This window comes from Austrofundulus limnaeus, unplaced genomic scaffold, assembly GCF_001266775.1.
Source record: "Austrofundulus limnaeus strain Quisiro unplaced genomic scaffold, Austrofundulus_limnaeus-1.0 Scaffold2, whole genome shotgun sequence".
In the NCBI taxonomy this organism is placed as follows: Eukaryota; Metazoa; Chordata; class Actinopteri; order Cyprinodontiformes; family Rivulidae; genus Austrofundulus; species Austrofundulus limnaeus.
In genome coordinates, this window is record NW_013952404.1 from 4,966,084 (window position 1) to 4,981,778 (window position 15,695).

The 15,695-nt window shown below is 41.4% G+C and overlaps 1 protein-coding gene across 1 annotated transcript in view; it reads right to left on the minus strand.

Annotated features, from left to right (window-relative positions):
- The window catches only part of LOC106518198 (formin-1), a 59,273-nt gene that overhangs the window by 10,603 nt on the left and 32,975 nt on the right, over positions 1-15,695 (minus strand). Inside the window, exons 10-17 of the mRNA XM_014009354.1 lie at positions 12,895-12,956; positions 12,647-12,735; positions 11,823-11,952; positions 11,593-11,739; positions 11,445-11,504; positions 11,237-11,357; positions 4,589-4,681; positions 46-97 (exon numbers count right to left, since the gene is read on the minus strand). Of these exons, the coding sequence (XP_013864808.1) occupies positions 46-97; positions 4,589-4,681; positions 11,237-11,357; positions 11,445-11,504; positions 11,593-11,739; positions 11,823-11,952; positions 12,647-12,735; positions 12,895-12,956 (754 nt within the window). The remainder of the gene's footprint in view (positions 1-45; positions 98-4,588; positions 4,682-11,236; positions 11,358-11,444; positions 11,505-11,592; positions 11,740-11,822; positions 11,953-12,646; positions 12,736-12,894; positions 12,957-15,695) is intronic.

Here is a 15,695-nt window from a genome sequence, read left to right on the forward strand (position 1 = left end):
GTGTGTGTGTGTGTGTGTGTGTGTGTGTGTGTGTGTTTTCTTTACCGTTTCTGAGCTGCGTTGAGTTGATCATCTTCAGCAGAATGCTCCTTCTGAGCTGCAACACAGATAGAAAAGGTAAATCAGCTGTGGGTCAGATTTAGAGGCCTTGATGACTCAGGGCCAGTGTTCATTGAGGGCCACAGACTCCAGAAGAGGGCGCTGCGATCATGAATCCCTCTCTGAATCACCAGTGGATAACCGCAGAAGAAAAGCTGAGGGTTGAGACGTAAGGAGCACAGCGCTGCTCAGCACATTGTAAAGTTTGTCATGCCTCTTTGTGTTGACGCTCCAAAGTGTGAGTGTGCGACGCCTGGGCTCGGGGGCGGGGAGCGGCGCTCTGTTTGTCAGGGTTTTGTTTTGTGTGTGATTGCATACACGCTGAAGCTGAAGCGGAGAGGCTTGGGAACCGAAGGCTCCTCTGGACTGCTGCCATGTAAAAGTGTCTAAATGCAAGGCAGATGTGAGCCGGCCGAGGTGCAAGAATTTATCTAGGGCCAACGAGTGCCTGTGATCTCAGATTTATTGCATTTTTCCAGATTCATCCTTTTCTTTTACAATGATGGGGGACCTTTTTCTACTTGAAGATTTAAGAGGGGGAAGTCTCTGAAAAATTGTTCAAAGGCAGGTTTTGGGGGTCTTCTGGGACTAGGTGAGCCAAAGCCTGCGATCAACAACCCCTTTTATTTTTAGGCCTTCTTTACATGTAAACCTAATGAAGGGGGTGGCCATGTCTGGACTCGAAAGAAGAGGGGGAAGAAGAGAGGGGCCGTGACCAATGGTGTTAGTCTCAGTGGGGGTCAGGCTGGCGCCTGAGGTACCCCTCTGGTGTGACTTTGCAGAGGTGGCACAGAAGCCGAAAAAGCTGAGGGAAAGAAAGCGGCGCAGAGAGGGAATGTGTGAAGTTTCTCTTCCTCTGCTCCGTGTGTTAACATGAAACCACTAGTCGCTAACTAGAAAGTTATGAGACATGCATGCTGAGAGGGACAATAAATCATGGCTTTAAAGCTCTGACAGACTTTTTCAAACTGCTACTYAAACTGAGATAACAGAAAGAGAAGCGCAGACCATAAGTGATGGTAAAGATTTTTATAAAATGTTCTTCCTCTCCTGCTCGTACTTTTATGTGACAAGGCTCAAGCCCAATAAATTTATCAAAAGAAAGCCTAACATGCTGTTTCAGTCAAACCTGACGTTCTGCMTGATTTCACTGTGAGGTCTCGTGGTTTTGAAATGTGTTGAAGAGGATTTTCAGCTACTACCAAACCAAAATTTAATTTTGGTGAACTGACTGAATTAAAATAGGTCTTGTGTTAGCTAAGGTTGATTAGCTGTGGGGGCGATCTTGAATTTTGATGACTCCAAAAGTATAGATGTACTGTATATCCACTGATTCGTGAGATATTTTGCACAACAGACAAACAAAACACACATAAGTGAAAATAACTTTTTCTGACTAACCACCAATAAAAAAGTGCAAAGATGTTAGGACACAATTTTTTTCCATGGAAAGTTGGTAAAAACACAAGCAGGATTTTTTTACCCCCTCATTTAGTCATCATGGCATAAATTCAAGATAGAAAACTACGTCGGAGTGTCACAGGCAGGAAAATGATTCATTTTAAAACAAAAAGCTTTAAAAATACTTYGGAACAAGAGATTCATACAATGTGAGGAAGATAAACATGTTCTTCTTTCACACAAAAGAAAAGCAGATACAAATTAAAGGCCTGGTATATCTTTAAAGGACTGCTTACCATCTGCCACTTTTCATTAAAGTGGGGGCAGCAGGRGGTGTTATTATGCAAATTTATATYGTGTTGTAATGTCATTCTCTCATCAAACACATAACCAGAGTGTTGCTTTGACTCATTCATACATGTTTGAAAAATTCTTGAATCGCCATGTGCCTRAACACTTGCTGGTACATAGCACCGCCTACTTACACAAAGCTCCTCCCTGGAGCTCAGGCTGCAATTGAGCTTCCCTCCCCTGAAGCACCGCTGAAGATGTGCTGAAGTGGGTGTGTCAGAAAYGGTAGGAGGTTCTTAAAGAYACAGAGGCCAATTTCAAGGTGTTTTGATAACAAACATCTCAACTTTGTCATCGGCTTGATCTGTTTTTACGCAGACTGTGTGTTGAGTATCAGTCTCAGCTACTACCACACAACATTTGAGCTCGATATCTGAATGACTGACTGCTTTAGAGTTATTRTGTTTTCTAAAGTTGAAYTGAATTTAAAAGTTAACCAGTTGCAAACGTAAACCCAATAATTAGATTCTGAGGGCTTCAGTTGAAATCTGTCCAATGGTTCATGAGATATTTTACAGACAAACAAACAAGTCAGTGTGTTGGTGTGAAGCAGCAGCTCTCTTATAAGAGAAAGCTGGATTTRGATCTGGGAAGGATCACACAGACAGAGTTCCGGACTCATTGAGATCAAACTAGTTATAATGTTTATTTGTTCATTCCCCGCACAAGACAACGAGTCTTCTGCTTAGACAAACCTCTCCGTGACTTCCTGTTCCACTCACACGGAGTTTCCCTTCTGTTTCATGTTACTTTTAATATGTAAAATCATGTGTAAGACACATGTATCTGTGCGTGAGCCGCCTGAGCGTTTACCTGGATGAAAACCTCGTTCAGTAATGAGTCAGAGTTTAACAGCCTCAGCTGCTCTTTGATGTGAACGCTGTTGACTTGTATTTTATTTTGCCTTTTGAAGTCATGGAATCATCTCAAGCGTTTACGGAGAATGGGTAGGATCTCGAGGAATTTGGCTGATGAAAAATAAAAATGCCTTTTACAAGTTTTCTCATTGGAAAGACTTACGTTCAGGATGTGACTTTGTAAAAAAAACTGTGCCTCTTTGCAGCCAGTGGTAACCGCAATGCCTTTAAAAGTTCCTGATTACTTTATGATGCTGATCACGAATCACAGGAAACAAACTAAAGAAATATGCGGTACTAATCAATTTGAAATAGGATCATTAGGCACTTTGTTGCACTTTTTAAAATCCTCCTTCTTTAAATGAATCCACAAAAAATAATGGAGTTTAAAAAACGTAAAACACCAACAAGATGATTTCCAAATGAGTAATTAGCAGAAAACGACAATAAATCTTGGACAGCACTTTTTGACCAGTCACAACAATTTTTTTAAAATAAAAAAAACACCAATAAGTTTAACCACATGTATATTTTAAGGCCAACATTTAACTNTAATAATAATACACTTATTTGTATAGCACCTTTCAAAACACATTTACAAAGTGTTTTACATCACATAATAAAATCAAAACACAAAATAAATGACACCAAAACAAACAAACAAATAAATAAATAAATAAATAAAACCTACAAAAATCAACTAAGCCAACCTATAATAAAATATTTTTAGAGTTTTAAAGGAGGACAATGAAGAGGCCTGTCTGGTTTTAAGGGGCAGTGAATTTCATAACAGATAGCTAAATAAATGTGTGTATCATCTGCATAGAAGTGAATAGAGGTATTATATTTGTGATACCTTGACTAACAGGTAACATAAATAGAAAATAGTTGTGGGCCAAAAATGGAGCCTTGAGGAACGCCACAGGTGAGTTTTACAAAACTGAAGGAATTATTACCAATTGAAACACAGAAGAACCTGTCAYGTAAATGGTATATAAACCAGTTTGGAGCAGTTACATCTAGAATAAAAATTCAACATATAGGAGTTGAACTTTTTTTGTTTCTTTTCCAACTTTGATTGGCTGCCATCATGATAAATGGTTTGAAGTTAGAGATTTGTTTTTAAGTTTTCACTTTGGCTTTCAGAAACAACAAAAGGGAGATGGTGCAGCGGGGGTTTTAATAGTGTTTGGTTCAGAAAGACAACACAAMGTTTGACTGCAGTGTTTTGGGGAATTCTCTGTCAGAGTGGTCCCCAGGAGTGACCCACCGAGGCCGGCCTGGCTTTACAAGGCCACAGTCAGTGATTTCCTGCAGCTTTATGGAAGCTCAGAGCACAGGAGAACCATGTTAGGAGCAACATGATCCTTTCTACAGGCCTGTAGACTTCTGTCCTCAGTGGACTGTGATGCAAAAACAAACAAAAAAAACACACACACAGACACACTGGGAGACAGATCCACCACCAAATATTCTACATATATAATTTTTTTTAAAAGGCACCATGCTGTGTGTCTGAGCAAAGTATGGGGCTTTTCTATCRTTGTGCCTTTAACTTCTATGTCCAAATGGAGGGTATATTTTTGAAGATGTTGGGAACGTTTTTTTTAAAACAGCGTCACATGAACTTWTGAGGACCAAACAGACATACGAAGCTACATGAGGGTGAGGACGTGGGTGTGTCACCATGAGTTGATTTAATTGGCTGAGAATAGACAGGTTTTTCTTCATTCTGAACGACATTCCCCCAGTGTCCTCACTGGTAGGTACGTTATTAATGATGCAATGAAATGTTTGAACTTTTAAACAAAGAACAAATGACAGGCAGCGTCTAAACATTTCTGTCTTTACTACAGGTAAAAAGAAGAATYTGGACTTACCAGCAGATATGAAGAGCTCCATCTTATCCTTAAAGGGCTGCAGGTGTTCCTCTGATGAGTTAGTCGACACTTTCTCCACGTCCTTCTCACAAGCTGGTCAAGAGGAAACAAGAAATGCAAAGAAAAACAAGGATTGAAYCACTTAAAATGTGTTATCTGTAAAAAATCAATAATGAAGGAAGTGGCACACTAACGATGCGGTGACAAAAACAAACCCACCTATCCTGCTCTTAAATAAAATAAATTTACATGGTAAAATAACATAAAAGTAACAATTGAACATTTAAAAAGCTTCTCCAATAGCTTGAGGGAATTTTTGGCTTCCCCAAAAATGCCAATATGTTTGAGAGAAACTGGTCAAAAAGATATGAGTYATTTAGGACTCAAATTAAAATAAATTAGGTAATATTTCTGTAAAATATAATCAGGAAATTCAGTAATTTAAATGATAATGTTTTCTGTTTTGCACTTTTTTATTTTTCTATTTTGTATGGCAGCAAAATGAACACATAATGAAACACTCATCTAGGTAAAAAAACAGAAAACTAAAATTTTTAATTTTATGCAAAATTATCTGGAATACATTTTATTTATTTTTTTAGTCATTTTGTGTTTGAATTTTTTCATTTACTCATTTGGGCAATTCTTAAACCAAAGTTATATTTTTTGTTGCAATTTTCTGAAGAGAATTTGATCAAGATTTGAGTGGATAATGTGCAATAAAGTGGTATTGTTCTGATTGCCGTGGATCCCGCCTGCAGGGCTCCTCCGTGCAAGTGAGTGTGGCAGATGTGTTTGCGGTTTGTGGATGTTTTTTTGTTTCCCTGCCAAATGATCCGACTCACACAATCTCAGAGGAAACAGACACGACTGACTGTGTTCCAGCCGAACCTTTCCCCATTTCCTCTTAACTGTAAGCCTGGGTTACTCTACACACACAGGGGCGTCTGCTGAAGGAACTCTGGCACAATCCTCCAACCTGTAAGTCATTAATGGCTGCAATAAATACCTTAACTTGCTTATGACTGCATGGCTAAATAGTTCTGGATCAGAACAAGAGTATTAACGGGTCTGGCCGCGGTCTGACTTTGCTTTGTCGCTGCTTTTACATCCGCGTTTTGTCTCGGGCTCTCACATGTTTGCATGAGAAGCTGCTGCACCTGCGATGTGGTACATCTTTTATTTATCAAACGCCTTCATAAATGGAGGAGGAAACACAACGCGCGAGCTTTATAAATGAGAGGTAATTGTACACAGACACACACTCCGGGTTGCCATGACACTTAAATTCGTAGTAAAAGGCAGTTAATAAAAACAGAAGGCGGTGACCATACAAACACAACAATCCAAATAGTCCGTTTGGATAAACCACATTTCCCCACCAAAAATCCCCCGACTCAAAAGCACCCATTAAAACGGTGCTCAAAACAGCAAGTCTACAATTTAGAGGGGGCTTCTTTCCAAATGTGGTCCAGACAGCAAAGGCTGCGAGGAGGAAGCCCACAAAAAAAAAAAAAAAACACTACAGCTGTAAAGAATAAAAATTAAATGCTGAAGTTTCAGACATTGTCTGTGAGTGATCATTCATTCTGGAAATGCTTATTTACAAGTAGGACTCTCCTCTACAACAACCAGGGGTAAGAAGACACTAAATATGAAGCAATTTATCTGAAACCACACAGTTTCCTTATGGTTCATGATTTGTGATGCATGAATAGAATAAATCTATTTCAAATCAGACAGAAAACAACAAAAAAGTGTACTTATAGACATACATAAATATACATTTTGACCAACTTACCAGGCCATCTGTATGAAAAGGAGAAGGTTGAAGTAAAACGTTTACTTTCCTACCCCTTTCTTTTCAATTGATCAATATAATTTAGATTTTTAATTTTTTGTTAAACTTTCTTACTTTATATGCAAAGCCATCTAAATTACAGCACAAGTGAACAATAATAGTACCAATAATTTAACACACCAGTGTTTCACCACCTCTACAAACTGTCACAATAAAGATGATTATGTAGCCGACAGCACCACAGATAACCAGGATCACAGTGGCAGCCGTGACTCCAGTCTTTGCAGTCATCCATCATTTTACATAAAACCAGCTGAAAGAGAACATTTAGTAAAAAATAAATAAACTCAAAACTAAATTTATCTGAGCAATTACTGAAGATCACGATAAAGGAAAAAACACTAATAGAGGGAAGAAATGACTGACATCACAGCAGAGATGCAGACATGTTGTCCTGTTGCTTGGTCAAAAGAGGCACCGACTGAGCAGCAGCTCACACTAATTTAATAATTCTCCCAAGATTCAAAATCACACTCWTTAAAACTTACTGCATTTTTTTCCCCAGAGGATAAATCAGTGCCGTGTTCCTGCTGGTTATTTATACCTGCAAAGTGAATTCTCTCACTGATCTCCAATAATAATCTTTCGTTCCAGCAAACTGTCAGACCTCCAGCTTTCCTTTCTTTGGGATAAAAATAATACTGTAGCCTCTCAGGAAGGCCAGCCAAAGACTGCCTCAGCAGGGAAATGGTGAGACCTTCACTCCCCTTTCCATCCTTCATAAATCAGCCAGTATCTGTCTAACAACTGTCCTCTGAGTTATTYGCTGGAGAATACAACAAATATAGACTTTAAACAGAACTTTCTTTAAAATGACACAATTAGCTCAGTATAAAATGTAGAAAGATTGATGGGTTTTCCAAAAGAGAAATTACATTTTTTACACTAAATGAATGTGAAAAGTCTTGTTTAAAAATCTAATATTAGAGTTTAATGACAAGCTAACCCAGAGTAATAGTTTGCAACAAATCATTTACAGAAATTTTGCACTTAGTTTTGTCTCATTTAGGTGATTGTGCCTCTGCATGCGCCGTTTCGACTCTGTCGTAAAACAGCATTCAGGCTAAAGGCCCTGCCCGAACTTGACATTAAGGGCCATTAAAAACCAGGACACTGTCTGATTTGCCAAAGTGATGAATGCCTAACCTSGGCCAGGCCTTCTGTGAAACGCTAAACCCCCCTGAGCAGCAAATGAGCTCTGACTGTTTTGTTTTATTTGATTCTATTTCATTTGTTTGCTTCAGTGTGCCTCGCTTGATTAAATGGCAGCTAAAGGATTTTTTTTTTCACACATGACCACAGGTCTGAAGGTGATGCATTAAAACGGCCACTTAAAGGAGAACTTAAAAAATTWGCGTTTTCACAGAAAAAGCAGTGTGAAGGATGAATGAGGAATGACTTTGCTGAGTTCTTACAGTGAACAAGCTAGAAACTACAAAAAAGAGACAAAAACTAAAAAGAACAAAACAGTAGCTAAAAGAAGCAAAACTAACAGTAGCAAAAGGTGGCTAAAAGTTAAGAGTAGCAGAACTTTACCTAAAAACAAAAAGCATAAAAAGACAAAGGTAGCTCAAGTATGCTACAGCAGATTTCAAAGAGAACTTTTTTGGAGAAAATGAAGAGACTTCAATGCATTTCTATGAGAAAAATATTTCTAAATAAAATTGAAYATTTATATTTAATCTACAAAAACCAAATATCATTGCAGCCATCCCCTGACTCATCTGAACATTTTGATATACGAGTGACTAAAATAGTAGCCTGGTAAAAAACCAGACCCTTGTCCTTCACTTTGCTTCATACGAGGATCTGGACTCTCGGCTATAGAGAAGCAATTCTTGCTGGAGGCGTGGCCTCTGCTGAAGTTTAAAATGATTGGATTGATTGGCCACGACGTATGTGTGCCAGCTCAACTGTGAAGGAGGCTAAGCTAAGAAGCTAACCGGAAATCGCGTGCGCTGTAAACAACCCTACTGAGAGGAGAGAAGTACCGAGCCAAATGAGACGACTGTAAATGAGAGCTGCTGCTTTGTCAGAAAATTTTAATTTAATTTGGAAGCCTTATCAACACGGACTGGCTTCATTCACTTCCTCCACTGCCATTGCTAAATTATAAGCAGACACTGCACAGAAAATCTACGTCATTCAAAACTCCGCCTTCTGTTTGCTGATTGGCCCAGTTAAAACAAACTACAAGCAGACACTGCGCAGAAAATCGATGTTCTGTTCTCTGATTGGCTCGAATGAAATGCTCCCGAAGAAATCCTTGTCTATGAGAGAAATCCCAGACAGAGCAGGGAAGAGAAACTAGAACTGAGCGGAGCTGCRTGGGAAGGGAAGGGCCAGACTACTAAAATAGCTCATAATGTGCAGAAGTAGCTAGATTTCAAAAAAGGTGCGGAAAAATAAAAATAAAACTAAAAAGACAAAACAGGAAAACAATTGGGCAAATGCTGCCTCAGTATTCACATTATTAGGAGCTTCTTGTGAAGAAGTCTCAGAACCCAAATTCACACATTAGTAACGGCACAGACTCCATTTAAGTCCTAGAATAGGTCACTGCGGTCTCTCACTCATCCTTCTCCCCTGAGCGGAGCCAAGAGAGAGGTCATCACCCTCTCTCCAAACAGGAAGCCCCATCACAAGTGGATCATGTTTCTCCACAAGCCAGTGAAGAAGAGGGCAGCCAAGCGGACGGCGATCTGTCTCTGAGCATCACTTACGGCCAGTGAAGCAGAAGAAAGTCATAACTCCTGCTGGACTATGACACTTGTTTTAATATGGAAACCTTGAAGGAGATTAGCCAAAGAGAGGTGCATTTCTCATCATTTGTACCAAGTCTCCAGACCTTTGACCCAAGTCTGGAGGGCAAGGCACGACCAATCATTGCATTCGCCACCTTAGGATCAGGTAAAGGCCAGACTGCTTTACTCAGAGTCAAACACTGTACGTAAACCAACATGGGATTCAGTAGTTTCTCAGTATCAGACAGAATTCAGATTGTGGATAAAAGAGATCTGTGTTAGCTTGATAATTAAGACCAGTTGTGTTCTTCAGGCTGGTTTATAATAGCCAGGCATAAATATTTATCCCTGGCGGCTGGAGAGGATAAAAATGGTGGAAGTCATAGGTGGGGCTCACCAAACCTCCAGTTTTCAGCGCTCACCCACCCAGCGGTGCTAATACCCCCAAGGACTACTGTGCCAGACTGGGCTTCGGCCGAGATCAAATACGAGGGCMCTTGTGTTGCATTTATTGTCTTCAGGTCTTCCATTCTTCCTAATAAATGAGTGACAGCTTGAGGTGGGTCTGGGTACTTTAACAGACTCTTTTGTGTTTTTCCCTCAGGTCAGAGAGGAGCGGGCTTTAACAGCAACGTGAAGCATATCTAATTGCTTTCATATGCCATATTAATGCTTGATTTAAATAACCACAGACACCAGGGGCACCCAGGGGCGTCGCCTTTAACCTCAGCGTGGCCAAGAAGACTAACTGGCTGCCTGGTTGGACTGGCTCGGCAGCAAGGATGCAGCAAACGGGAACATCAGAAGTTCACGTGTTTATTTATTCGCCAATTGTTGCTGTGATGTTGCCTCATCGAAMAGGAATGTAGATGTGTTTTCTGGACCTTACTCATGCTTTGAAAATGCTCTGGATACAAAAATACTTTGAAATATACCTCTGTCTGTGCAAAACAACCAAAACAAAACCAAAAAAATAAAAACAGAAGAGGCTGTGGTGTTGCGAAGACATGGCGGTCAAGACGTGGTGTCTGGAGACTGGGAGAAATCGCTGCAGGCCTTTTCGAGGTCCTGAATGTACTCACAAACCTCTCGGAGTGGAAGACGGAGTCCATGGGAAGTACATTTACATTTAAAGTGCTTTGGTGAAAGATGGTAACGTACACAATTATAYTGACTGATTACTAACAACACATACAGTAGATTAGCCTGGTTAAAACCAGTCCCTTGTTCCTCGCTTTGCTTTGTACAGAGGGTCTGGACTCTCGGCTATAGAGAAGTGATTCTTGCTGGRGGCGTGGCCTCTGTTGAAGTTTGACTGCGACTGTGAAGGAGGCTAAGCTAAGAAGCTAACCGGATTTTGCGTGCCTTGTAAACAACCCTACTGAGAGGAGAGACGTACCGAGCCGAACGAGACGTTGTAAATGAGTACTGCAGGCTTTGTCAGAGAAATTTTATTTAATTTAGAAGCCTTATCAACACAGACTGGCTTCATTCACTTCCTCCACTGCCATTGCTAAACTATAAGCAGACACCGTGCAGAAAATTGACATTGTCGTTCAAAACTCCTCCTTCTGTTCGCTGATTGGCTCAGGTAAAATTCTACCAAAGAAATCCTTGTCTATGGGAGAAATCCCAGAGAGAGCAGTGAAGGGAAACTAGGAATGAGCGGAACCGTGGAAAGGCAAGGCCCAGGCTAACAGCAGATGAACTAAGCAGCAAAATTTGACGTGAAGGACTAGAAGATGCTTCTGAGCATGGTGGTGTTTTCAACGCACATCTACATGTAGCGTGTCAATGCCCCTTGGGGACAATCTCAGGGAGATGTAAAGGGTGTTTTTTGGTCAAATAGTTCCACTTTGTTATAAAAGAAAAGTTACTGTGGACAAAAATCGACAGTTTAGTAGAGTAGGTGTAGGACTGCGTGGTAGTGCTTCACTCTGCGGAAGGTGAGATCAATGCAGACTGATCTCTTTGTGCAACCAGACCTAAGACTTCACAGTTACAGTGAAGATAAAGCTTTAGATACATCACGACATGTCCTACCTGTTAGATCTTTCTTTAGTTTTCTGAGGTCTTTGGTTAAGTCATCAAATTTGACCTGCGAAGCCTGAAAGAAGTCTTGCGGCTCAGGCAGAGGGAAAACACTCTTTTCTGTACCAGCATGCTGAAAACAAACACAAAAGCATTCATGTTTAAAAGAGCTGTTTAATTAGAAGGAAAACATTGTGTTAAAGTTTACAACGTGACTCACTTTGTCAAAGTTGCGCAGGTAATATAAAACTACATAATCCACCAGATTGATGTGATTGTCCTGAAAGCAAAATGATAAAAAAAGACAATCTGAGTTCATTGCACTTCAAATCCAGAGGCAGTAATAGAAGCTTTTAGTTGCTGGATACCTTGCTCTTCACATCCTTTAGCTTAGGGAGGATCTCCAACCCAAAACCGTCAGCCTGACCTCTAGTCCGGTTCCCTCCATTCATATAGTTCCCAAAGGCCAGAACGAGACCCATTACATCCTGCAAGCTGTTACAGTCCAGCAGGTCCTGATTCGGACACACAAACGTTCAGGTGAGCAACTCTTCACATGGCTTGATGGTACTTTTGAAACACTGTTTGTTGTTCTTACTTTGCAGACATCGGAGATGGTCACCACCTTGCGACGTATGGAGGAGATGGTGTCGAGGAACACCGACTGGAAAATGATGCAGCGGGCCCGGCCTGCAAAGTCAGGAATCTGGGAGAGCTCGTAGAGGAACCTGGAAGACAAAAATGGGTTTGGGGTGGGGGTGTGGGGGGGAGCAGAGGGAGGGCGAGGAGGAGGAATGGGGTGTGATGTGTTATGACAGAATTAAACAAAACGTCTAACAGGAAGAACTGTTCTGGGGCTCTTGGCAGGCCGAGCTTCCCCAMGCAGGCCGGCTGAGTCAACGTTGCTGYTCGCAGGCAGGCAGCTGATAGTCATGAGCGGTGCTGCTCCGTCGGGTTTGAAAGGTCCAAAGGGGGTCGGGGTGGAGGGGAAAGCAACGAGCGGTGCACGGACACTGATCAAAGGTAGCTCTGGCCTGATGYGGGACGACTTATGTAAACAGTGCCGTGTCGGAGGGGAGCGGAGCGGTTACATCCTGTGTGATTAGGCCCTGCTGATGGAGGTAGACACTGAGTAAGGATGACTCAGGCAGCTATAGTGACAGCTCTGGTCAAACATGGAAATAGAAAGGCCAGGCTGAGCGGCACCACTGGATCCAAGCTTCATTAACTGGCCTGGATTAACTAACCCCAACCGGAACTACTGAAGCAACATCTATTAATGAACACTTTTCCACCCTAATACGAAAAATGTCACAATCATACTTCTTGTACCTTGAGTTGAAGTCATCTACAATCATTAATTAAGGTAAAATACCCTTTTTGTGTTGGGAAAATGTTAGAATCATTAAAAAATAATCTTACTGTTCAGGTTTGTCCAACAGTTTCACTTCATCTTCTTTGGAAGTCTCGTAATGTTTCGTTATCTTGTCCATTTCATCACTGGTGGCCCTCTGTGGGGGACACAACATTTTGTCCACAACTGAGCTCTACATCAGTACAACTAAGTAATTCARCAAAATACAAAGTACAACGGATTGTTTTATTGAAATATAACTAACTATAAAATGATTACTCGCTGTTTTATTCCACAAAAACACACAGCTACTTACGTTTTCGTACAAAGCTTCAATAGTCTCCAGATCCACCACAGAGTTGTCCACATTAAGAACAGCTGGTAAAGATAACAGTGAAGACATTCATTGTAAGCTGTCGCTCTTATAAATGGGAGAAGTCTTGGCCCAAACACGCTGCCTTTCAAGTGCCGACAGTGAAGAACAAGCCCCACTAGAGAAATAAACTGATGATAGCTCTGTAATATCGTTAAAAGTTAGATAAAACATCATTATATCCGATGTAAACAACTTGCAAGATGTCCTGTGTGTCAGGACAAAAAAAAAAAAGAAAAAGAAAAAGAAAACTTGACATAACCATGGAAGAAAAAAAGTATATCAGAGTGAAACCAGACTGCTACTTGTGCGCTAGAATGCATATACCCACAAAATTTAAATAATMTAAAAGCTGTGTAGGGAAATGAAAGCTTTATTTGATGCAAATCCCTCAGATGTTGAACTAATTTTGAAGAGCCGTTGCTCCTCTCTTGACCAGGACAAGCAAATCAGGGGGACAGAGTCCTCTTTAATGACTCAAAGAGGACAGAAACTGCTTGACCTCTGAACGGACATGCAGAACCACCACAGCAACTAACGATTAAATGTGACCCATCACATCAAAGTCCAAACTGGTCAAAATGACCTACAGTAAGCACATTTTCAGATTCCTGCTTTTAAGCTACATTTTGATACCAGGATCATCCTGATATCATGAGCAGTTCCAGATATGCCTTGGTTTATCTTCCTAATCAGGATAACCCATTGGTCTGAATTCTACTTTTAGGTTATTCTAATGAGGACTTCTTAMAGTCGTTTTAAAGAGGAAACCTCAAGCATTTTGTAGATATAGGTGGGAAAAAAGGCTTTGGTAGCACAGGATGTATATAAAAAAAATTAAGGGGGGAGGGGGGCGTGCTAGCTCACYTCTAAACCACAATCCAACTGTGCTACCTTCAGTTGTTATAAAATGCTGTATAAATCCAAAATAAATTTTAGTCTAAATGCCTTAAACTTGGCCTCGTTCTCTTTAAAAACCTCCTACTGTTTCTGACACTCCCACTTCGGCACGTCTTCACGACAATGCTTTGGGGGAGGGGTGCTCTGTGGGGCGGGAGCTCAGCTGCACTCCTGGGAGGAGCTTTGTGTAAATAGGCGGTGCTTTGTACCAGCAAGTGTTCAGGCAGCTCCACAGGAGATTCAAGGATTTCTCAAACATGCATGAATGAGTCAAAGCAACACACTAGGTATGGTTTTGATGARGGAAAGCCACTATGATGTAAAGCTAGAAAAAAAGTTGATCATGCTGACACCCCCCCTTTAAGGTTTTTCTGCTTAAAATCAGTTTTTTGGTAGTTATTGCTCAAAAAAGGTTTAAAAAAATCTTTAATGTTTCAGATATTTCTTTTTAATGACCTGCAGATTTACAGTTTGACAAAATGCAATTATTTCATTGGTTTAACTAAAACGCTGTAGCTACCTAATTCTCCACACACCATTTTGAGGCTTAATCCTTGATGGATTACATGTATAGAAGTAGAAAGTCCTGTAACACCTTAAAGTGTGCAAGTTTTTTCTCACCCAGTCTTCGCTGCTGTTTTGCAATCAAATCAAACCTACTCAGAAACAAACTTAAAGAGTTCTACATCTAAACTAGATGATGCTCGTTTGACCCAAATGAATGCAACACGTTCAGCCACACCGCCTTTGTCCCTCCAGTCCCACACTAACTTCACACTAACAAGCCAACTCGTTGCACTCTGGTCCGCAGCTGTTCTGTAGCAGGGAAGCTGTCAATGTGGTCTCAGAGTCTGGATCAGAGAAAAACGCTGGAGGTCCATTTCCTATATCTTATTAGAGTGGATTATTCAGTCCCTCAGCCATGCAGCCGTCAATCACACACCAAAGGGGGGCCTGCCCCAGTGTGCACAGGAGCACTCTGATCYGAGGGGAGCCGGATATCTCTCCACACCGACAGATCAAAGCCGGCCTGCCAACGGCCTCACACCCTCTCCTTCCACTTTTCACTCCTGTATGTTGTGTGAGGCGGTGTGTGTGTGCGTGCGTGTGTGTGTGTGTGTGTGTGTGGAGAGAGCCTCCCCTTGCCCTTGAATCATGGTGGCCCTTGAGGTCCCCCAGTCATTTTGACTGGTGCCTTTGACCCCCCTCTCTCCCTCTAAACCAGAATGYTCCCCTCCTTCTCTTTTCCTCCCTCCCTTGTAGCTGTAATTACATTACATGTACCATGTCCTTTTAATTTGGCAACAAAGAGGAGGTAAGCAGGCGAGGCCGGACTTAAGAAGTGCTCTTTAAAGGCGCTGTCCTTAATTGTCAAATTCAAATTGTCCATTTCACATTCACCTCCCGTTAAAAGGCAGAAGGAAACAGCCTCAAGCTGGGTGGGAACGAGCCCCTTCGACCAAATGACACTGGAACAGAGGGGACAGCATTGAGGGGGAAAGGGAAAAGAAAAATCTAAACAAGATGGTCACAGTAGTGTATGTGCTGCTTGCCGTGTGTTGGAGGCAGTTTTATGTGGTAGCCCGGTGTCTGCTAACTGTAGAAGGTGGTTTTGTACATGCTTAGATCATTAGTGGGGTGTCAGTCCCATTAGGCTTGTGGAAACCGTCACTGGCTACAATAAACAGATCTGCTGGCCGCATGCTCAGACTCGCAGGCGGCAGGCATTCTCCGCCACAGTCCCAAAACAGGACTAATTCCTGGCCCATCTACGATGTCCCCAGCACACATATTTTGTGATTAAACACACACACACACACACACACACACACACACACACACAC